This window comes from Sciurus carolinensis, chromosome 4 (assembly GCF_902686445.1).
Source record: "Sciurus carolinensis chromosome 4, mSciCar1.2, whole genome shotgun sequence".
Classification (NCBI taxonomy): Eukaryota; Metazoa; Chordata; class Mammalia; order Rodentia; family Sciuridae; genus Sciurus; species Sciurus carolinensis.
Genome location: NC_062216.1, coordinates 138,546,418 through 138,571,072, shown reverse-complemented (window position 1 = coordinate 138,571,072; position 24,655 = coordinate 138,546,418). Strand labels below are relative to the sequence as shown.

The following is a 24,655-nucleotide window of genomic DNA, read 5'->3' as shown; positions in this document are numbered from 1 at the left end:
AGCTCACCACTCAAAAATTAACACATCGATTTAAACCTCTTGTTTTCTAGGAATATTTCCCAGGCAGTTTTGCTCTATTCTCAAACCTCCAAAGCTCACATCTGTGCTCCCAAAGATCACTGTGGGCACGTGTACATGTGTGTGATGGGACGGGTGGGTGTTCAGTCTTCATCTCAACAACCATCAGGGATTTTCGTTCCTCCTTTGTGTGCCAGAGCATCAAGGGCTGTGTGGAGTAACTATAAAATGTTACGACTGGGATATAGTAGGTGCATTTGATTCCAATTTTAGTTCCCAGATTTGAAAGGTGGGCTGAGATCAACCAAATGTTAGATTTGTGAATATCTGCTTTCTGGCACTGATTTTTTTTCTCTAAAGCTTTTGCTCATTTTAGGCTTTCTGTCCCCCTAGGGTCTACTAATAATGTGCTGCATTCTCCACTTATGTGGTTCAAAAAATTTTATAACTATTCTCTCAGGATAAAAATATGTGCAATTATATGCACTTTTTTTCTGCATTAACCTCCTTGCTCTTTTCTGGGGTTCGATTATTTGATGATTTCCTTTCTCTCAAGATCTCTCACATTACGCAGACTCCTATCAACTCAATCTTCTGCACACTGGCTCTTTCCTTAACAAAGTGTGACACTGGGTGGAACTGAGAAGAACAATTTTTCATGAATAACTGATGATTTATAATTAGCGTAGCAATTGTATGTGTACGGAAAATGATGTTGCTAAATTACTTGAAGGTGATTAAAAGTAGTAGATTTGCCTAAGTTGTTTTATATGAGAATATATTTCTAAAAAGCATCATACGCCATTAGTTGATTTAGGAAACGTTTGCTTCCTATGTAACATAAAGAAAACTCGTACCTACTCTGAAGACACTGTTCCCTTTTGTCACTGCTGTTGTTGTTGTCCTGGGGCATCTGAAGCCCTATAGCAATTTTGTCACTGAGGAAAGAGTTCAACAAAGACCTAGCCAGGTATGCTTCCAAATGCTTTGTGTACATTAAAGTTAATGCTTATAGTGATTCTATATAGCAAGGGCTCTACCATATAAACTTTATAGATGAGGAATTTGAGACTTGTTATGGTTCACACAGCTGGTAAGTGAAAAAGACCAAATCAAACTGACTCTTTAGTTTTAAAGGAATATATATGTGTATATATATATATATATATATTGTATATACACACATATATGTAATGTAGACTGTAATATATAATATCTATATTATATGTTCATAAAATAGGTAGGTAGACAGGTGAGAAGATAGGTACAGAGTGTTCTATTCATTAAATAAGTATTTATTTGGCACATAATAGATGCCCTTGGACAGTCTAGTGGCAGCAGAATTATTGTGAACTGATAAATTATAGTACACTGAGATAGATATTAGCATTTAGGCAGGAACAAAAGTACTCCGGAAGAACATTAGCATAGTGTTTCCAAGGGATAAATGTGATACTTTTAATGCACTTGCCACTTTTCTTAAGCAAAAGATAATACAGTTAGAATAGGAAAATTAACATATTTGAGAAAAGGGAAGGATCAAAGAATCATAAAGTTCTTTTCTGAATATATTCTGTAGCTTGTTCATAGATAATCACTTCTTAATTAAAAACAAAGTCAACATAGCTGCTGCTTTTATTTTTTAAATGACAAAAATGCTGCATACAGCACTACACCAAGGCAAAAGGATAAGATTTCCATCATCAGACCAATGCTTTCTTCCCTCAGTGACATGTACTGTTTGAATTACAGTCTGAAGCAGGGTATCCAAATGCAAATCTGAGCTTCAGTGAGTGACTGGCTGAACAGAGTTTAATGCACAGTCACAAATTTCTAAGTAGATTGCTATGGATCTTGATATGACGAGTCTAGGAACTGCCTAGGTCTCTGTATTTTAAAGTTTTTCAGTGGACTTCTATAAACATCCAGGTTTAAAAAACCCTAGTCTAAAAATTTTCCATGAATAAAGAAAGCCATCTATGTGATATTTGCATTTTATTATTTTGTTTTAGACTATAGACTGGTATGAATTGGCTTAGTGTTTGGGAACAGACTGATCTCAGTTCAGGTCAATCTATGTACCACCTGGGGATCTGGAACAAATTTTTGTAACCTTTCCATTTTATATGAATTGTGAGGATTTCATATAATTCACATAAAACAGCTGGCCTTGCACTAAATAAGTACCCAATAAGTGTTATAATAAGCATAAACATACATGTATCACACATTTACTTATATAAACACAATATTCTTAATTAAAACATCTTATTGGAAAAAAGCAAAACTATCATAAGAACAAAGTAACTATCTGGCTGCAACAATCCGATTTTACATTCTTGAAAAGTATTTAGCCTTTTACTGTTCCATAGAAAATGTCTAGGGATTTGGATTTCAGTAATGACTTGTCTGCAAAAGTCTGATCCTGTATTCTTCCTTAATTTGGGGATTAAGAGTTCACGTGTGATTAAATACAGGTAGACTTCTGTTGTCCTTTAATGAAAGCAGCAATCATGTGGTTTATTCTTTGAAAGGCACTTGGAGGGATGTTCATGGAATAGATTAAACATTTTATTTTAATAGATTTTATTTAAAATAAATTTTATTTAAAATTTTTAATTTAAACTTTAATAAATTTATCCAACCCAAATAAAGAAAAAAAAATCCAAAATCAATCACCACAATTACCTTTGTGGAAAAGAGTATGTCTCTGTTTGGCTCCATTGGGACTTTTGAAAGCTGAGAATCACAGCCCACTAACAGTGAGCCCCTTTGGTAGCCTCATGATGTTCTACTGGCCAACTTCCACTCTTCAGCTCGGAGTTCACACACCTTTCCCTCACCATTAGTTCCTCTCCTTTCATATCACGCAAAAACTGACCTACCGTGTGTTTCATTTCTGGATTCCTTACCCTCAGAAAGTAGTATATTGTTATTGAAAGAGCAGATGTCAGTAATAATGAGTTCTAATCCAGTCCTAAAACAAATTTATACAATGGGCTAAGTCCCAGCTCCTGTTAGTCTCTGTTTTCTTATGTATTAAGCCAAAAGGACATAAATGAGATTGTTTCTAAGAGATTTTTCAGATATAATGTTCTGAGTTTCTGAGCTGTTTAATTGCACTAAGATATTATAACCTACTACCCTTAATATCCTTTATTACCTGATAATGTCATCTGCCCTTAATCCAAAGTAATGGCTGATGTCACTCAGAAGCCAATGCATATGCTTGAACGTAGGTATGCCTAAAATAACCAGGAGGCAGACCCAACTCTTTGTTGTCCAACAAACTTTTTAAGCAACTTATGTCACAGCACACTTAGCCAGGAGGATTTCCATGTAATCCTAAAAGAGAAAAATGTACATTAATATTTAAGCATCTGGTACCTGAGGGGTGCACAGATTGTAAGATTCCTTTCCTGGGAAGGTATCTCTTCTATCTGAGGTCTATCCAAAGTCAAAATACAACTATCATGGGGATCAGGGAGCACATATTCATTCACACACAAATTTATGTATGCAATGTAATCCAAATTCTCTCTCCCTAGAGATTCTCAATCAACTAGGAAATTGAGCGTACCTAGTAGACATTTTGATGTCTCACAAAGTGTGAAAGATCACAATGCAGCCACATATAAGAGCAGGTTCATTTGTCTGTTGCTGATTTGCTATATTTCATTAAATTAACTTCAAAACTTCCTAGGGCCTACTACATGAGATTGCTGACCAAACAAGTGTTCATCTGATTTATAAACTGTTACTTTTTTCTCAGTTTCCTAAATGAAAATACGTTCCTTTAAATATCAACTTTTTATGGTTTATATGTTTAGCATTTCATTAGCTTGTATTTATGAATTTTGGCAATAGTAAAAAAGAGTTTGAACTCTCCCTTCCCATACTAATTTTTAATATGCATTTTTTAAAGATTTAACAGCAGAAATATTTTCATGACAGGAATGTCCATTCTTCCTAGTGCATTTTATTTCATTTCAGTGAATGCTTATGGCCAATCTAGGCGTAACTATGGTTTATGTAAAGTTTTTCTTTAGGGTTTTTTTTTTTTTCTTTTAGGACCATAAAATATTTCCTGGATACTTAATATATGCTCATGCCTTCTGCATCCCCCTTTACCTTCTTAATGAAACCCAATTTCCATTGGAATGTCCATTGGAAAGCCTTATGTTAAATTAATTCATGCTAACAACTTCCTCAAATTGCAATAATTGTAAGAAAGGAAGAAATAATTACAAGCAAGGGAATGAAACCAAAAAGCATAGAAGTTCGGTTTTTAAGTGAAGGAGGGTTTTCCACTTTAAAGTCGGAAGCCTTTCCAGGTGTCCTTAAGTCATGTAAGAACCACATTCTCATCTGTGAAACCACTGCCACAAGTTTTCAGTGATTACTCAAGTTTTTATAAGGAATGATTCCTAAATCAGGAGGGCTTTATGTATAGTTTCAATGAAAAAGAAATAGCATAACTATATATAAATAATGTATCGTTTCAAAACATGTTTTAGATATTTAGCTAGACATAAGGTATATTTTCAATAAGACTAAGGAATAGATGAAGTCAAAATCAGAAATAGGTGCTAAAGCTTCAGTGTGCAAGGGATACCTAGTAATATGTTTATGCAACAACATATACACTCTAACTGAACATCTTTTGGCTTTTTGACTTTTTATTCACTGAGCAAGACTTCCATGGGTAGATGGTATGCACTTTTTGTTCTTACCATAACAGGGAAAGAAAAAAGAAGGGAAAAAAGCTACCTTATTCTTATTAAAAAATTATACTGCGGAACTGAAGGCACCCCAGAAATAAATAAATAGTAAGTTAGGGAAATAATCATATACCCTCAAAATTACAAAGCAGGCAAAGCTGGTGGAAAAAGAGGACCATCCAGAATGGACCTCAACTATAAAATTCTTATTACAGTATGAAGTTTCCTTAAGGAAAACTTGGCGATTTGCTTAAGATAAGACTTAAAGACATTCTTTCTGAAAACAATTTGTAAACAAGAGTTGAATGTTTGAAATAATAAATTTTATAAGCATGCTTATATTACTTCAAATCCATCTCTAAAATTCACCTCTTAGTTTCCTAATAATGATTAATTCTGTAATTTGTGTTATTTAATTTACTGAAAGTATTTTCAGTAGCAGAAATGAAGTAGGTCACAGTCCAGATCTCATAGAATGGTTCTGTACCCTGGTGGGGAACACAGAGGAAGGTAAGTGTCAATCAAGAGACCTGTTGATTCTGGTGAGCCCCAAAGACAGAGGAGCTGAGTCAACAACTAATCCATGGATAAAAACATCAAGACCAAAATTCTAGGTTTGAAGACCATAGCATCTGCTTTTTGCATATTGTTGTGTGGGAGAAGGTAATCTCCATAGTTCCACAAGGCTGAGTATGGGCATAACCGCCATATTTCTCTCAACCCTTTGCCTCTGCCATGAGAGCCCCATGCCCTGCATTAGCACCACAGCCCTCCTATGGCAGTGCTGAATCGCAGGCACAGTGCCTAAACAGGGATAATGGGCCTCTCACGGTCTGGCCTAGAATCTACAACCTATTAAATGAAAGCAAACAGAACAAAAGCCAAAAAGAAGTCTGGAGACCAATCAACTGGCCTAGAAAATGAGTGAACCATTATTATTGAAACATATAAACATGCAAGTTTTAATATTAAAAAAGAAATTAAAGAAGAATATGCACAACCAAATCACCAAGTTTTCCTTTAAAAGGAAAATTTCACACAGTAACAAATTATGTTGGTACAAATTACAAAGAAATTACAAGCACACAGAAAACAGAGTTTATATTGTATAATATTTTCAAAGTTTTCCCCTTTCATGCTGTTCCAAAGAATTTAGTAGGATAAATGCTTAATAAAAGTCTGCTAAGTGACTATATTCATGATTGAATGAATAATTAAAAGAATGAATTAATCAATGAACGTGCCTATTTTCCTAGATTTTAACCACAGATAAAAATTCACTTTACCTAAAAGCTCTTTACAACTGCTTTCTATGCAATACAGACATGGAGTAGTGGTTATATAAGTTGCCTCCAGGGCTCACTGTGCCAATTTTTAAACCCTTATTATCTGTGCAGTACTCCAACGAATGACAAGTGGTGCTTTTACAAGCTGCCAGTGACAACCTTGTTGACAAATTCAACCCTTTTCTTCCTCAGTTCGCACCCACCTTCCTGAAGCAAGAGATAGAATCGGACGCAGTCCTTTAAATTTCCAAATCTTCATAGAAGTAGCAAATATGAATCTCAAGTTACAATTGATATGAGATGTTTGATACCCATTTTGAGTTCCCTTTCCACTTGGGTGTGAAAATGTAATCTCGGTCAACTGTGGTTGGCCTCCTCTGCCACCCAGTGCCACTCAGATGTTCTGTTAATCTTTAAGCCTATCTCAGTTCCTAGATATCAAATCACGCAACCTTTTTTTTTTTCTGGGAATTTTGTCCAAGAAGTTAGGCACAAAGGCTCTTATACTGCCATCTTGTAAAATATTGGTCACCTCATCCACTTTACAAATCAGCTGAGAGGAATCTGAAGCAGACTCATTTCTTTTTAGGGTCCCGCAAAATCTGGTTACAGGTTTCTTCCCTTTCTCCTCTCACTCGTCCCAATCCACAAAGTAGCTTTGTGTCTACTGGGAGTAAACATGGTTTTCCCCACCATCATGAGACTCTAAAGTCAAGAATTGATTTTTTTTTTGCTTTTTGTTGTAGCACACTTTCAGATATGTACACAGGATCTGATGTTATCATTAGTAAAATCTCTGAGAGCAAAGTTATTTATTATGAAGGATTTATTCAATACATCACAACAGTGCTCCCCAGGAAAACCATACCAGTATTTGTTAAATTATTAGCAATTTCTCTACATCCTTGTACATATACCATATTTCAAAATGTTAAGTTAAACTTAGGTTAAAAATGAGATATTTTGTATTGATCTACATGTCCTTAGTAGGAAGATTAAATATATTCTCATAGGCTTATGGCCATTTGTAATCTTTTTAATTATTTGTCCAAGCATGTCACTTGCCATTTTGCTTAGATTTTTAATGAGTTGTAAGAGCTCTTCATATATTAATAACGTGACTCATTTATTTAAAGTATTTTTTGGTTTGTTATTTGCCCTTTTACAGAGTTTAAAGTATGGAACCTCAAAATTTAAAAATCTGATTTTTTCTTCCCGTGGTATTTTAATTTAAGAATTCCTTTTCCAGCCGGGCATAATAATGCACATCTGTAATCTCACCAACTCTGAAGGCTGAGGCAGGAGGATGACAAATTCAAGACTAGCCTCAGCAACTTAGTGAGGCCCTGCCTCAAAGTAAAAAATATAAAAAGGCCTGGAGACGTACTCAGTGGTAAAGTGCCTCTGGGTTCAATCCTGAGTAACCCCCCAGTAAAGAAATCCTTTTCCATTATGAGAAAATAAACTTTTACCTTTGTTTTATCTCAGTTGTTGTATTCTTTCATTGTACATTAAAATTTCTAATCAATACATTATATTTAACATAGAGTGTGAGATTAGGGTTTCCATTATTTTATATTACTTAATTATTATTTGTTCTAGTATCATTATTTAATAATCTTTCCCTTTGGTCTAAATTCTACATTTGTCATAAAGTTATCACTTATCATAAGTGTATATATGATGGACTCCTGCTACATTCTATTTTTTATATTATACAAATAAAATCTACTTTAACCATTGTAGGTACTTAATGAATTTTAATATAGGAAAAGCCCCTCCTTATTACTATTATTAAATTGTTTTCAAAATTTTCTTTGAAGAGGGAATTTACTCTTCTAGATGAAATCTAGAAATCTGATTCTAAGCCATGCATGATGGCATACACCTGCAATCCCAACTACTCGGGAGGCTGATGCAGAAGGATCCCAAGTTCAAGACCAGCCTCAACAACTTAGTGAGACCCTATCTCAAAATAAAAAATAGAAAGGAGTAGCAATGTAGCTCAGCAGTAGAATGCTCGCCTGAGGTCCTGGGTTCAATCCCCAGTACCATACCAAAAAAAAAAAAAAAAAAAAGAAAAGAAAGAAAGAAAGAGAAAGAAATCCCATTCAAAAATGTCAAAATGTTAGCATTTCATTTTTATCTTTGCCATTTTTCACTCCCTTAGCCTGAAACCCCATCTGATCCATTCTGTACCCTGATGAAGCCTAACAGGCTAACAGTTCAGCTATGAACATAATAAATAATAGTGATGGTATTATATCCCACTTGCCATGCCTTCTTGAACTTTCAAACTTTGGACTTTTAAGAGGATACTAATTTCACATCAGCCTCTCAGGGAAAAGAACATTGAAGGTCCTCCCTTTAACAAACACCTTCGTCTTTTCAGAGTGTGGAAGGAGAGCACCATGAGAAAGCTGTGGAACTACTCAAGGCTGCGAAGGACAGTGTCAAGCTTGTGGTCAGATACACCCCGAAAGTCCTGGAAGAAATGGAGGCTCGCTTTGAAAAGCTGCGGACAGCCCGGCGTCGGCAGCAGCAGCAATTACTCATTCAACAGCAGCAGCAGCAGCAGCAACAACAAACACAGCAAAACCACATGTCGTAGGTGAGAAGTGCCTCCTGCTATACAAGGAAGGTCCCTTAGATACGTGCAAGATGGTTGTTTTTAAAAATACAGTTCCTTAATGGAAACAAAATCCCTACATTTCATAGTCCAAACAAAATCAATCAAATCAAACACGACAATGTCAAAAAAAAAAAATGTAAACACATATCACATAGTTTCTTCGAGTGTGAGTCAACTATAGTCTCAACAAATGTTAAGATATTGTGGAAAATAATATACTTCGGGAGGGGCAAGTACAGATTCTGAGATGCCTTTATACAATTAGGAAGTGCAGTCTCTGTGCTAACCCAGATCTATGTGATAAGACATGAGCTGGATTCAAGTCCCCTCTCATTCCTTGACCTTTACACAGTGCACACATTGCACAACCTTACAGTGCTGACTGTGAAGATCTTTAGAATAAAGATACAATTTATTGGAAAAATGCTTCACCTGGAAGAATGAAGTAGAGACCTGACTGTGCTCATGATCTGAGAGATCTTGAAGTTCTTTTTAGTTATTCATTTAAAAATAAGTCTAAGATTCCCTTTCTTTTTCTAAATTCCACTTGGTGACCAAGATGCTAAATCAGGTGTTGCTATGTATTGTCAAGAAAATGGAAGAAAAAAATGTTGATGGTAAGAGTCACCATCATTGAAGTGCCCACTCTGTGGTAGGTTCTCATCAAACATTATCCTTAACACGTGAAAAATCCTTCAAGGCCAGTGTCATTAAACCCTGCCTCTTTAGATGAACAATCTGATGCTGTAGTAATTTCAGTGGGTTCCCCATAATTCCACTTACAGGAAGCAGAGAAATAGTATTTTTCTTACTCTCCTAGATACTTCATCTGCCAAAATGAGATGTTGTGAAGTTACATAAATTTTTCTTACTATTCTTTAGAAAAGACAGTCCATATTATAAAATACCTTTGCACTATGATGTCTGCACATGTGTGTTTGAAATGAGGCTCAAATATTCTTGGAAAAATGATGATGGTGGGTTTGAGTTATTCAATATTAGATTACAATTTGCACAACCAGAAACATTGGATATAACATGAAGCTTTCAATTTTTTGTGACTCACGAAAAAGGAGAGTCTATGTATTGGGAGTTAAAAAAAAAAGTACAGGATTTGTCCTCTGACACTCTTGGAAATTTAATAATCTATTTTCCATAGCCTGCTAATTTTATTGGATATTGTTTTAGTCAGCTTTCTTTGCTGCAGTGACTAAAGGAGCCTACCAGGATAACTGTAGGGGAGGAAAAGTTCATTAGGGCTCATGGTTTCAGCTATTTCAATCCATAAATGGTAGGCTCCATTCCTTGGGGCACAAGGTGAGGCAGAACATCATGGGAGAGGCAAGTGACTCAGGTCATGATCAGGAAGGGGAGACAGGGGGAGAGAGAGAGAGAAAAAGTGAGAGAGTCAGTCAAATCACCAGATACAAATATATACCCAAAACCACACTCCAATTCCCACCTCCTCCAGCCACACCCTACCACTTCAGTGACTACTCAGTTAGGGGATTAAATCACTGATTGGGTTAAGACTCTTACAACCCAATCATTTCTCCTCTGAACCTTCTTGCATTGTCTCACAAGTGAGTTTTTGGGAGACACCTCACATCCAACCATAACAGATATCTACCACTTTTACCTTTTTCAAAAACTACATTTCATTCTATTATGTGTATTTATTCAACAATAAACATCTCCTTGGCACTCCTGTGGGCCAGGCCTGCTCAATAAGCTTCAGAAGCAAGCATGAGCATGGTCCTGGATATCATGTAGCTGACATTCTAGTGGGAAAAGAAATTAATTTTAACAATGTAAATTAAAGGCATCCTATTGGGACCAGTAGTTTGCAGAGTTAGAATACATAAGACTGTTTGAATAGAGACTGATGAGTGGGAACTTTGGGCTGGGTTGTCAAGGAAGACCTCTCAAAGAAGAAAACATTTGAGATGAAACTAAATGACAAGGAGACACCACAAAATGAGAATAAGAGGAGGGAATAGCCAGTGCAGTAGTGCACTTGATATTTGAGGAATAGAAAGAAAACCCAGTCATTTCTCCTCTGAACCTTCTTGCATTGTCTCACAAGTGAGTTTTTGGGAGACACCTCACATTCAACCATAACAGATATCTATGACTTTTACCTTTTCAAAAACTACACTTCATTCTATTATGTGTATTTATTCAACAATAAACATCTCCTTGGCACTTAGGGGCTAGAGGATGAGGAGGAAAAAGTGGTGGATTGGGAGGGTGCTGAGATGGGTGGGTGCCAGCCACAGAGAGCTTTGCAAAGCCCCAGGGAAATGAGGTGCCCTGGAAGAACCTGAAAGTTTTAAAGTACAGAAGACACCTGATCTGATTTATGCACCATAGAGATCATTCTCACTGCTGTGAAAGTGATAATTGCAGTATAATGTGGAAGCAGAGGCCAACCAAAAGACTAATGCACAGTAGTGCAGGCAAGAGATACAGTGTCTTCCACTGGGTGATGTTGGTATGATGGAGTACTGTTACCCACCTGTACTTTCAGAATCCTTTCGAAGGTCTTTTTTTTTTTTTTTTTTTTTTTTTTTTGGTAACAATAACAGTCCACTCTTTAACACCAACGAGCTTTCTGTTAATTCTATTGTTTCTTCCATCTTTGATTATATAGACTTTTACCAATTCTCCTATCTGATTTACAACACTGGGCCCAGCATGATTGTTCAGTAGAGTTTTGAAAGAAAAAAATTGCCATCAGACTTCTGAAGTCTTTCTAAAAGCTTCCAATATTATGTTCATTCAGTTCTTTTAGAAGTATATGATTTTGCAATAAATATTTGTGGGTTCATTTAGTAGATTCCATTTTTCTTTTTCACCCTCATTAAATCTGGATTTCCTGTTGTTTTTATTGTAAGCAAATGGGTAATAGTTTTTGATTCATTCTTTTATTTATTCCCTCTCCCCCACCCCTCCCACCCCTCTTATCCCACTATAGAGTCCCTCCTTCCTCCATTCTTGCCCCATTCCCACACCCTAGATGTGTCATCATCTGCTTATCAGTGAGATCATTCGTCCTTCGGATTTTTGAGATTGGCTTATCTCACTTAGCATGATATTCTCCAACCGCATCCATTTGCTTGCAAATGCTATAATTTTATTATTCTTTATGCCTGAGTAATATTCCATGGTACATATATACCACAGTGTCTTTATCCACTCATCAATTGAGGGGCATCTAGGTTGATTCCACAATCTGGCTATGGTGAATTGAGCAGCTATGAACATTGTTGTGGCTGTATCTCTGTAGTATGCTGATTTTAAGTCCTTTGGGTGTAGACCGAGAAGTGGGAAAGCTGGGTCAAATGATGGTTTCATTCCAAGTTTTTTAAGGAATCTCCACACTGCTTTCCAGAGTGGCTGCACTAATTTGCAGCCCCACCAGCAATATATAAGTGTACCTTTTTCCCCACATCCTCTCCAACACCTATTGTTGCTTGTATTCTTGATAATCACCATTCAAATTGGGGTGAGATGGAATCTTAGGGTAGTTTTGATTTGCATTTCTCTTATTACTAGAGATGTTGAACATTTTTTCATATGTTTGTTGATTGCTTGTAGATCTTCTTCTGTGAAGTGTCTGTTCATTTCCTTAGCCCATTTGTTGATTGGATTATTTGTATTCTTGGTGTAGAGTTTTTTGAGTTCTTTATATATTCTGGAAATTAGTGCTCTATCTGAAGTATGATTGGCAAAGATTTTCTCCCACTCTGTAGGCTCTCTCTTCACGTTGCTGATAGTTTCCTTTGCTGAGAGAAAGCTATTTAGTTTGAATCTGTTCCAGTTATTGATTCTTGTTTTTATTTCTTGAGCTATTGGAGTCCTGCTAAGGAAGTCTGATCCTAAGCCAACAAGTTGAAGATTTGGACCTACTTTTTCTTCTATAAGATGCAGGGTCTCTGGTCTGATTTCAAGGTCCTTGATCCATTGTGAGTTGATTTTTGTGTAGGGTGAGAGATAGGGGTTTAGTTTCATTCTGTTGCATATGGATTTCCAGTTTTCCCAGCACCATTTGTTGAAGAGGTTATCTTTTCTCCATTGCATATTTCTGGCACCTTTGTCTAGTATGAGAAAATTGTATTTATTTGGGTTTGTGTCCGTGTCCTCTATTCTGTACCATTGATCTACCTTTCTATTTTGGTGCCAATACCATGCCATTTTTGTTACTATTGCTTTGTAGTATAGTTGAAGGTCTAGTATTGCAATACTCCCTGCTTCACTCTTCCTGCTAAGGATTGTATTAGCTATTCTGAGTTTCTTATTCTTCCAGATGAATTTCATAATTGCTTGCTCTATTTCTGTAAGGTACGTCATTGGGATTTTAATTGTAATTGCATTGAATCTTTATAACACTTTTGGTAGTATGGCCATGTTGACAATATTAGTTCTGCCTATCCAAGAACATGGGATATCTTTCCATCTTCTAAGGTTTTCTTCAATTTCATTCTGTAGTGTTCTGTAGTTCTCACTGTAGAGGTCTTTCACCTCTTTTGTTAGATTGATTCCCAAGTATTTTATTTTTTTCAAAGCTATTGTGAATGGGGTAGCTTTCCTAACTTCTCTTTCTGAAGATTCATCACTTATGTATAAAAATGCATTGGATTTATGAGCATTAATCTTATATCCTGCTACTTTACTGAATTCACTTATGAATTCTAAAAGTTTTCTGGTGGAATTTTCTGGTTCCTCTAAATATATAATCATGTCATCAGCAAATAGGGATAGTTTGAGTTCTTTTCCTATTCGTATCCCTTTAATTTCCTTGGTCTGTCTAATTGCTCTGGCTAGAGTTTTGAGGACAATGTTGAATAGAAGTGGTGAAAGAGGGCATCCCTACCTTGTTCCAGTTTTTAGGGGGAATGCTTTCAGTTTTTCCCCATTTAGAATGATATTAGCCATGGACTTAGCATAGATGGCCTTTATAATGTTAAGGAATGTTCCCACTATCCCTATTTTTTCTAGTGTTTTGAGCATGAAGGGGTGCTGTATTTTATCAAATGCTTTTTCTGCATCTATCAAAATAATCATGTGATTCTTGACTTTAAGTCTATTGATATGGTGAATTACATTTATTGATTTCCAGATGTTGAACCAACCTTTCATCCCTGGGATAAAACCCACTTGATCATGGTGCACTATCTTTTTTATATATTTTTGTATGTGATTTGCTAAGACTTTGTTGAGAATTTTTGCATCAAAGTTGATTAAGGATATTGGTCTGAAATTTTCTTTCCTCGATGTGTCTCTGTCTGGTTTAGGTATCAGGGTGATATTGGCTTCATAGAATGAGTTTGGGAGGGTTCCCTCCTCTTCTATTTCATGAAACACTTTGAGAAGTATTGGAATGAGCTCTTCTTTAAAGGTTTTGTAGAACTTGGCTGAGAACCCATCTGGTCCTGGACTTTTCTTTGTTGGTAGGCTTTTCATGACTTCTATTTCATTGCTTGAAATTGATCTATTTAAATTGTATATGTCCTCCTCGTTCAGTTTAGGTAATTCATATGTCTCTAGAAACCTGTTGATGTCTTCAAGATTTTCTATTTTGTTGGACTATAGATTTTCAAAATAGCTTCTAATTATGTTTTGTATTTCAGTCATGTCTGTTGTGATATTTCCTTGTTCATTCCGAATTTTAGTAATTTGGGTTTTATCTCGTCTTCTCTTTGTATGGCTAAGGGTTTATCAATTTTGTTTATTTTTTTCAAAGAACCAACTATTTATTTTGTCAATTTTTTGTATTGTTTCTTTTGTTTCAATTTCATTGATTTCAGCTCTGATTTTAACTATTTCCTATTTTCTAATACTTTTGGTGTTGCTCTGTTCTTCTTTTTCTAGGGCTTTGAGCCATAGAGTCAGGTCATTTATTTGTTGATTTTTTTCTTCTTTTATTGAATGCACTCCATGAAATAAATTTTCCTCTAAGAACTGCTTTCATAGAGTCCCAAAGATTTTGATATGTTGTTTCTTTTTTCTCATTTACCTCTAAGAATTTTTTAATTTCCTTTCTGATATCTTCTGTTATCCATTCATCATACAATAGCGTATTATTTAATCTCCAGGTGTTGGAGTAGTTTCTGTTTTTTACTCTGTAATTTATTTCTAATTTCAATCCATTATGATCTGATAGAATACAAGGTAATATCTCTATCTTCTTGTATTTGCTAACAGTAGCTTTGTGGCATAATATATGGACAGTTAGAGAAGGATCCAAGTGCTGCTGAGAAGAAAGTGTATCCACTCTTGGTTGGATGGTATATTCTATAAATGTCTGTTAAGTCTAAATTATTGATTGTGTTTTTGAGATCTATGATTTCTTTGTTCAATTTTTGTTTGGAGGATCTATCCAGTGGTGAGAGAGGTGTGTTAAAATCACCTAGTGTTATTGTGTTGTGGTCTATTTGATTTCTGGCATTGAGAAGGATTTGTTTGACGTATATGGATGAGCCACTGTTTGGGGCATAGATATTTATGATTGTTATGTCTTGCTGATTAATGCTTCCTTTAAGCAGTATGAAATGTCCTTCTTTATCCCTTCTGACTAACTTTGGCTTGAAGTCCACATTATCTGATATGAGGATGGATACTCCAGCTTTTTTGCTGAGTCCATGTGCATGGTATGTTTTTCCCCATCCTTTCACCTTTAGTCTGTGGGTATCTCTTTCTACAAGATGAGTCTCTTGCAGGCATCAAATTGTTGGATCTTTCTTTTTAATCCAATCTGCCAGTCTATGTCTTTTGATTGATGATTAAGGCCATTAACATTCAGGGTTATTATTGAGATATGATTTGTATTCCCGGTCATTTGGCTCTTTTTTTTTTTTTTTTTTTTTTTTTTGACACGACTTGATTTCTCCTTTATTTGGCTGTTCCTTTAGGGTAGTTCTTCCCTTTGCTGACTTACATCCTTGTTTTTCATCTCTTCCTCATGGAATATTTTGCTGAGAATGTTCTGTAATGCCGGCTTTCTTTTTGAAAATTCTTTTAGCTTTCGTTTATCATGGAAGGATTTTATTTCATCGTCAAATCTGAAGGAAAGTTTTGCTGGGTATAAGATTCTTGGTTGGCATCCATTTTCTTTCAGGCCTTGAAAAATGTTGTTCCAGGCCCTTCTAGCTTTTAGGATCTGGATTGAAAAATCTACTGATATCCGTATTGGTTTCCCCCTGAATGTAATTTGATTCTTTTCTCTCGCAGCCTTGAAAATTCTGTCTTTATTTTGTATGTTAGGTATTTTCATTATAATGTGCCTTGGTGTGGGTCTGTTTTGTGTATTTGGAGTCCTATAAACCTCTTGTACTTGATTTTCCATTTCATTCTTCAGATTTGGGAAATTTTGTGGTATTATTTCATTGAATAGATTGTTCATTCCTTTGGGTTGTTTCTCTGTGCCTTCCTCAATCCCAATAATTCTTAAATTTGGCCTTGTAGATTAGTTCTTGTAGATTCTGTTCATGTTTTCTTACCATCTTCTCTGTTTGGTCAACTTTGTTTTCAAGAATATTTTGTCTTCAATATCTGAGGTTCTGTCTTCCAAGTGTTCTATCCTATTGGTTATGCTTTCTATGGAGTTCTTAATTTGGTTTATTGTTTCCTTCATTTCAAGGATTTCTGTTTTTTTTTTTTCAATATCTCTAACTCTTTATTGAAATGATCTTTTGCTTCCTTTATTTGCTCTTTTAACTGTCGATTGGTGTGATCATTCAATGCCTGCATTTGCCCTTTCAGATCATCCTTCAATGCCTGCATTTGTTCTTTCATCTCCTTGTTTGCTTCCCTGATCATTTTGATTATGTACATTCTGAACTCCCTTTCTGACATTTCTTCTGCCATGCTGTCATTAGATATTATTGCTATACCATCTAGGTTTGTTTGGGACATTTTCTTCCCTTGTTTTCTCATATTGCTCAGGTATCTACCCCTCTAGTAGTGAAACTCTGGGATATTGCAGATTTCCTCTATTGACTCTAATATTGTCTCTGTAGATTTCCCATAACTCACCTCTTAGCCTTCAATAGCCTGAAGTCTTGGAGGAACTTGATAATGCGGTGCTCCACTAGGAAGCTGGCCTTCTTGGGGTGGTGGCCTTCAGTTGGGGTATATTTCCCAGTGGCTCTGAGTTGGTCCCGAGTCTCTCAATCCCTCTTCTTCTTTGCTCCTGGGTCTTGTCAAAGGTCCTCTAGCCTCCTGTAGGTGTCTCAGGAAGGGAGTTGCCCTTCCAGTGATGATGGCCACGCCCTCAGAAGTAATTCAAAATGCCTGTACCAGCCTATAAAGAAGCCTCTGGCTAACTCCATGATGGCACCAAACCTCGGAGTGGTGGTCGGGCGGGGTTGTTCAGTGGTGGCATCTGTATTTGACCTGGTGGTTGGGCGGGTTGGCTACTCACCGCCCAGCTCCACAAGGCAGGCGGGTTGGGTGCCTGCCTGCTACCTCCGCGATGCAAGAGGCCTGACTCGCTTGTCAGCTCGCTCTGCGACTATGACCAACCAGTGATGGCACCAACCTAGGGGCAGGGTTCAGGCGGGGTCGCTCTGTCCTTGGCCTGCTGGCTGGGCGGGTTATCTGCCTGCTGCTTACCTCCATGATGTAGGCGGCCTGACTCAGCCACTAGCTGGCTCCACGACTGCAACCAACCAGTGATGGCACCCACCTAGGGCGAGACCAACATTTTTAACAAAAACCATTTACAAACTGATTTGCTTTGTTTCGTTGTGCAGGGTATGTTAGAGTTCTGTGTATGTGGTCGGGAAATTTATACTTAGACCTGTCAAGATGGCACTTGCAGTACACATAGTCAAGGCCTCTAGAGACAAAACCATACTATTTCAGGTACAAGTAAAATGCACACAGGTCATGTTGTCCATGGATTTTGTGGTTAATTCAGTCAGAGAGACCTACGTTAGTTCTTATTTGATTTTTAATTAATTTGATGTTTAAGCATCAAATGAGATTCGTTACACTTGTTAGCTCATGCTGCAGACAACTGTTTTTAAGAAGAAACTTAAAAACTTAAAAACAACTGTTTTTAAGAAGAAACTTCAAGTTTATTTGACCTATTTAATTTGGAACAGATCTCGGATTTTTTAAGTTTGACCAGTCAAGCAAAGACTAGGTAAAGCAAAATACTCATCAGATATTGTCTTATTATTTGCCAGATGAAACACAATTTCTATTCTCAAAATCAGGAACAACATCTTTTGTCTGAGATGGTATCAATTATGAAGAAACTAGCAATGGTAAATGGGAGATAAAAATGAAAAAGGGGTTGAATGTAACTAGTGTGTGAGAAATTTGTCTCTCAGGCCTCCTCTGAATTTTAAATTCCCCTGAAGTAAAGATCTGTTGTATTTCTCCCTTACTTTACTTCTATTTCGTAATTCACAAAAAGGTTAGATTTCCTAAAATGCAAAAAAATAAAAAATAAAAAATAACGAGTACTGTGCATTTACATACATGATAGACATCTAAACACAAAATGTAAATGTAGGGTTTTTTCTTGCTTTTCCACTTTTTTTTGAGAAAGTGTTATATTTTTTCAGCTTTTAGCATCTTAGTTTCAAAATGTGATTATATATATATATATTCATATTTTACTCATATTCCCAAAGAATAAAAGAAGGAAGAGGAATACTTCTTGAGATACCAACATTCCCAGAAAATCAATACAAAAATGTTGTCTTTGCTGGATTAAGGGTGGAAAATTCATTACATTCAAAACTATGCTAAAAATTTTTAGATTTACAAAGTAACTGGCACTTTTTAGTGACCTCGCTGACTCTCTTTCCTCCTGCTTTTCAGATCGCGGTTTTCTTTTCTTTGTTCACTGTTGAAATCATTCTGTGCCATCTATTACCACCACCAGAGCTGTGGTCTTGATGATCTGATCCAGGGGTTCACTACCAAAGTCACCATCCCAGTCACTGGGAGAACCAGGTCCCAAAAGAGGACCATGATAAAATTAAATCAAGCAGAAAACTGGACTAAGAAATAATCATAATGCTTACTAATGTTTATTAAACAATTAATGCATTCCAAGAACTTTCCCAAGAACTTTATATATGTTAAATTACTTAATCTTCACAGCAGCCCAATGTGGCTTGGGTATTATTTTTAATCTTGTTTTTGAGTAGGAAACATAGGCATGTAGGAGTTTTTTAAATGTATGAAATGTTTCATAACTGGCAAATGCTAGGGGCAGGATTCAAACCCAAACTCTTGATCATAATCACTCTGACTCACTGCACCTCTGTTTAAAGGAACTTGCTCTTTCATTCTCTCATTTCAGCTCATAGAAATGAGTTTCTAGGGATTCAGTCTTATGCTGCTTAGAGTTAAAGGTATCCAAGTCACCCTCACCACTGAGCTCCAAAAAGAGTTCACTATGTTATGGTTTGGATGTGAGGTGTACCCTGAAATCTCACATGTGAGACAACGCAGGAAGGTTCAGAGGAGAAATGATTGGGTTGTAAGAGTCTTAACCCAATCAGTGAATTAATCCCTGATAGGATTAATTGTAGTGGTAGGGTGTGGCTGGAGAAGGTGGGAATTGGGGAATGGCTATGGGGTATATATTTTGTGTTTGGAGAGTGGAGCCTCTCTCTGCTTCCTGATGATGTGAGTTGCTTCCCTCTGCCACACTATTCTGCCATGATGTTCTGTCTCACCTTGACCCCTGAGGAATGGAGTCCAGCTTTCTGTGGACTAAGACTCTGAAACCGTGAATTCTCAAATAAACTTTTCCTTCCCTGTAACTATGCTGGTCAGACCCCTTTAGTCACAGTAGTGAAACAACTGACTAAAACACCATACTTCAAAGACCTTCACCATTACAGCAGTTTTACCTTTCTATGGCTGTCATAAAATCACCACAGATTTAGTGACTAAAAAATAACAATGCAATTTATTATCTTGTAATTCTATAGGATTCAACACAATCCATCTCAACATTTCAACATCATGTTTCCCAAAAATACAGAAAATATTCTAAAATTTGTATGAAGCCTTGAATAGCTAAAGAAGACCTTGATTAGATAAAGCAATCCTGAGCACAATAGAACAAAGCTAGAAGCATCACACTCCAAAATCTATTACAAAACTGTAGTAATCAGAACAGCATGGTAAGTCAGGTACAGTGGCACATGCCTGTAATTCCACAGACTCAGGAAGCTAAGGCAGGAGGATCACAAGTTCAAAGTCAGTCTCAGCAACTTAGCAAGGCCCTAAGCAACTTTGTGAGGCACCATCTCAAAATAAAAAATAAAAAGGACTGAGGAAGTGCTTCAGTGGTTAAGCACCCCTGGGTTCAATCCCCAGCACCAAAAAAAGAAAGAAAGAAATGTGCCAAATAACTTCTGTACTTCTAATTTCATATACTCTTTGCAGTGTTATTCACAATAGCTAAGGTAAGTATGCAACCTAGGTGTCCATCACCTGAAGACTGAATAAACAAAGTCTGGTATATATACCCAGTGGAATATGAGTTCACTTTATAAAAGGGAAAATTCTGTCATTTCCAACGAAATGAATGAACCTGGAAGACATTAGGCTAAAATAAAATAAGCCAGGCTCGGAAAGACAAATACCATGTATCTCATTTAGGCGTGGAATCTAAAACGTTGAACTCATGGAAGCAGAGAGTAGAATGATGGCCACTAGAGGCTGGAGGAGGGGCCAATGGGAAAAGGGAGATGATCAAAAGATACAAGTTTCAGCAAGGCTGGGGGAATATGAAAATACACATTCGTTGCAGAAGTTTTAGGCAGTATGGAAGTATAAACAAAAAAAATTAACCATTTAGAAAACTCTCCCTTCATTTTAGTGTCCATTTTTGTTTATTCTCTAGACATTTTATTTCTGTATATTTATGATATACCTATATGTGTATGAGGTTATTTTCATATAGGCTCATACTCCATATTCTTAATATTAACCTGATTTTTAAAATTGAACCCTTACATGCATGCTAGTAAATTCAGGTCCACATTTTAAATAACTATGTGGAGTCTAATATTCTGAGTGTCAAAAACTTTAGAAAGTCTCTTATAGATGGGCATTAAGGTTATTAAATTTTTTTGTCCCTTATTGATTTGATTTGCTGATATTTTTCTTGTGAATTTTTATATCTTCATTCATGAAAAGTATCATTCTGTAGTTTTCTTTTCCTGTAATATCTTTGTCTGATTTTGGTATTAGAGTAATGCTGGTCATATAAAATGAGTTAGGAAGTATTCCCTCTGCTTTTATCTTGTGAAAGAATTTGTTGAGAACTGGTAGAATTTCTCCTTTAAATGATTGGTCCATTACCAAATGAACCTACCTGGATCTGGTGCTTTCTGTTTGGGGAAGTTACTAATTGTCAGATTATCTGTCTCTTCTTGTATGAGTTTTGGCAGGCTGTGTCTTTCAAAGAATCAGTGCATTTCATTTAGTTTATCAATATCTTGAATATATAGTTGTTTATAATAATCTCTTATTGTCTTTTTTAATGCCCAGGGGATTTGAAGGATGTCTATGCTTTCATTTCTAATATTAATAACTTGTATCCTCTTTTTCTTCTTAGTTAGCCTGAAAATAGGTTCATTAATTTCATTGAGTTTTTTTTTTCAATGAACCAGGTTTGAGTTTCATTGATTTTCTTTATTTTCCTGTTTTCTATTTTATTAGTTTCTGCTCCACTAATTCTGATTTCTTTTCTTCTGCTTGCTGTGGATTTAATTTGTTCTTTTTTCTAGTTTCCTAAAGTGGCAACTTATGTTATGAGAAGCCAAGCCAAGGAATCCTGGTTTGGTCCCCTGTCTACATAAGAGATAAGAAAACAATATAAAAAGAAAAATGAATTTAATCTAATCATAGTTTGACCCAAACTGGGAAAGTAGTTAATTCACAGGCCCTACAAAGTGTTTATGATTTACAAAAATAAAAGCCAGGGAATGTGCATATGTAGATTTAAGCTAGATTGTGCTAGCCCCAGAGTATGTTAGAAATCTAGTTTTTCAACCCTTACTGGCATCTGCCCAGGTTTTGGGGACAGTGTCTCAGTTCCCATTGTCACCACGAGGAAACTGAGATTGAAAAATAATTTTTACCAGGAAATGGAAGGAAAACAGTCAATTTGGAGCTTTTAATTTTAAAGGAGTTCTATTATACTTAGGTGATCAATATTAGATCTTTCTTCTTTTCTAACATACATATCCAATACTATAAACTTCCCTCTAAATACCACTTTCACTGTATCCCAGCATTGTGAGAAGCTATGTTCTCTTTTTCCTTTAGTTCAAGGTATTTTTTAATTTCTCTTCAGAGTACTTCTTTGTCCCATCCCTCTTCCACTTTCACATTGGGGCCTAGATGTAGGACATTCTATCTTTAACCCGGTGACCTTAATTTCCCTGTGACATGTAATGAACACATTCACAGGTTCTGAAGAGGAGGACATGGAGTTGGGAGGCAGGGGTTGGGGAGGCACTACCACAATGGCTCACTTAAGAGTTGGCAAAGCAATTTCATTAACAACATTCACACTAAGACAGAAAAGAGGAATTTTGTTTAAGAAAATGAATTACTAACCTGTTGAATTATAAAACATAGGACTGAGGGAAATAATAAGAACATTTGGTACAGAGATTTCATTCCAGAGATATTTTGGAGACCTTCATGTGGATACCACTGCCCTCTCAGTTGCTGGTGTATCCCTTAGGATTATTCCTACTCTGCATGGGATAAAATGTTCCAAGACCTTTACCAAGATTCACCCTTTCTGAGTCTCATTTCCTCAGGACATGTGATGCATTATAATTTAATTAATAAAAATTCAGTCTCTGGATCTCTGTCACCTAGCAGCTAAGACACCTTTAGGAAGTTATTCAACTGGAAACTCAGTAAAACAGTCTATTGTGGACATTAAATAAGAAAAAAACCATATATACGTAAGGTTCTTGGTAAATTATTAGTGTCAGCTCAGTTAAATTTTAGTCAGCAACGGCAGTGATCGTAGTAGTAGAATGCTGTAATCATTAAAGCATTAATGACATGCCAGCTTAGGTGACACCTAAGGAAGCGCAGTGGCCTCACAGGTGGCTTTCAGTCCACTCTGGAAGTTCCAGTGGGCTTTTGGCACCTCTCTAGAAGACACAGCGGTCAGAGAGTGGTGATGCAGAATAGGCTAAGCAATTTTGTTAAAATCTGTTTTGTATATGATTTTCAGTATCCATTGAAATAAAAATAGCAGCAGCTTTCAAAACAAAGATTGAAAACCACCGTTCTCTCTGAAAGAAATGACTCTATCATGGTGGAAGAGTGACAGGATGAGGGAGGTGTCTGGGGAAGCAGCTTCCCCAAATCTGCTGTCGTGGGCATGCGACTGATTTTCTTCTAAACAGAGTCAGCTGACCTTGCAGGAGGAGAGACAGGCTTAATGTGTGCTTTGGAGAAGGGACATTGGTGCTCCTAGCTTGTCAGCAAGAGGCTTTGCTGGTTTGTTTCTCAAGAAAAGCACGCTAAATGCCCTGGGAGTTATCACATAAATGTTATTTATATTTTGCCTACATGAAGAGAAATAGAATCATCTGGAAATGGTGAGAAGAAATGTTCTATATTTAAAATGTTTCCAAATGGTGTTTTTTATTTTGTTTTGGGGAAACGACTGTGACTTTTCCAGCCTCATTCGATAATTGCTTCCTTTACAAACATCAAATGATCTTTTTCATGTGTGCAAGATTGTGCATGAATGATAGCACCCAAAATAATCCTTGCTGTTCTCACGCAGCACATGCTTCTTTGATATTTTTAGCATATCAGTAGTTGATAAATGAATACTAATCACTGATTTCACTCTTTCCGCCCCTTTCAGGACTTTGAAGGAAAGCTACCTGATCAAACATCTGATAGTCACAAATTTGAAAACGTGCTTCAGAATCCCAGCACATAGTAAAGGAAAAGACAACACTGATAATTATACCTGTCAAGAAGCTGTGAACACATGGTGTATAAATTCTTTACCACGGCAACTCGACACCTTCCTTCTCTGGGCTTGAGCCTCCCTGTCGCCCCCCCTGCTCACCTGCTCTTTACACACACAGACCTTCCATTCACGGCAGTGGGAATTCTCAGTGTGTAGAGAGAAACACTCCAGTCTGCAGACTGAAACAGTGTGAGAAGAGTAAAGTCTGTGACTTTTGAATAAATCGCCAGGGTCAGGATTAAGGGAATCTTTGGTCTATGGCTTTTCCAGAGATTAGCAAGCCCCTCATTAGGCCCCAGTTCAAACTGCATCAGTTCAAGGTCGTTGCCACTTGAAAGAATCTTACACTCTTCCCCTGGCCCTGGCCCGTTTGTTCCACAGTCCATATTGCTGAGTTGTCCAAGTTGGAATTCCAGGCCATTGCAAATTCAACCTATCCTCCTTTGGAAAATGGCAAGTTATTACACCGTATTTATAGTCTCTTCAGACTCCAGAAGCAACTGGCTTTTAATTTCTGTTTCCATGAATTTTATTATGCATTAACAGAGTGGGACACTTTTAGCTCAACTTTTAGTTTGTTAGAAACAAAGGTAGGCACTCTAGTACTATACTTATTTTAATTTAAGTATGGTTTGTATGTATTATTATTAATTCTAACAGAATATAATGTATATTTATTCCACTATATATACATATATACATACATATATATATATATATATATATATATATATATATTATCAGAATACATTTGTTACAACTTAGGTTCTTTTCTTACCAAGTGTTATGACTCTGGTAAAAGGATACTATCAAAAGAACTAGCTTTGTGAAAGGATTCTCATATCATAAACACAAACCTGCTCTCAGTGTTTTTTTTTGTTTTTTGTTTTTGTTAAGTTTTATATTTTTGATTGTTAAGCACTGGAGAAATCTAAACTCTGCATACACTGATGTACTGTCATGGAAGTCTTTAAAATTTGATATTTTAAAGCTTAGGGAT

General features: G+C 36.4%; 1 protein-coding gene across 2 annotated transcripts in view; it reads left to right on the top strand.

Annotated features, from left to right (window-relative positions):
- Lin7a (lin-7 homolog A, crumbs cell polarity complex component) overlaps nucleotides 1–24,323 on the top strand; it is a 138,893-nt gene extending 114,570 nt beyond the window's left edge. For both annotated transcript variants that reach the window (XM_047550099.1, XM_047550100.1), the window contains 2 exons: nucleotides 8,418–8,636; nucleotides 23,545–24,323. In XM_047550099.1, coding sequence (XP_047406055.1) covers nucleotides 8,418–8,636 — 219 coding nt within the window. In that variant the 3' untranslated portion in view covers nucleotides 23,545–24,323. The remainder of the gene's footprint in view (nucleotides 1–8,417; nucleotides 8,637–23,544) is intronic.
- Nucleotides 24,324–24,655: the final 332 nt, after the last annotated feature.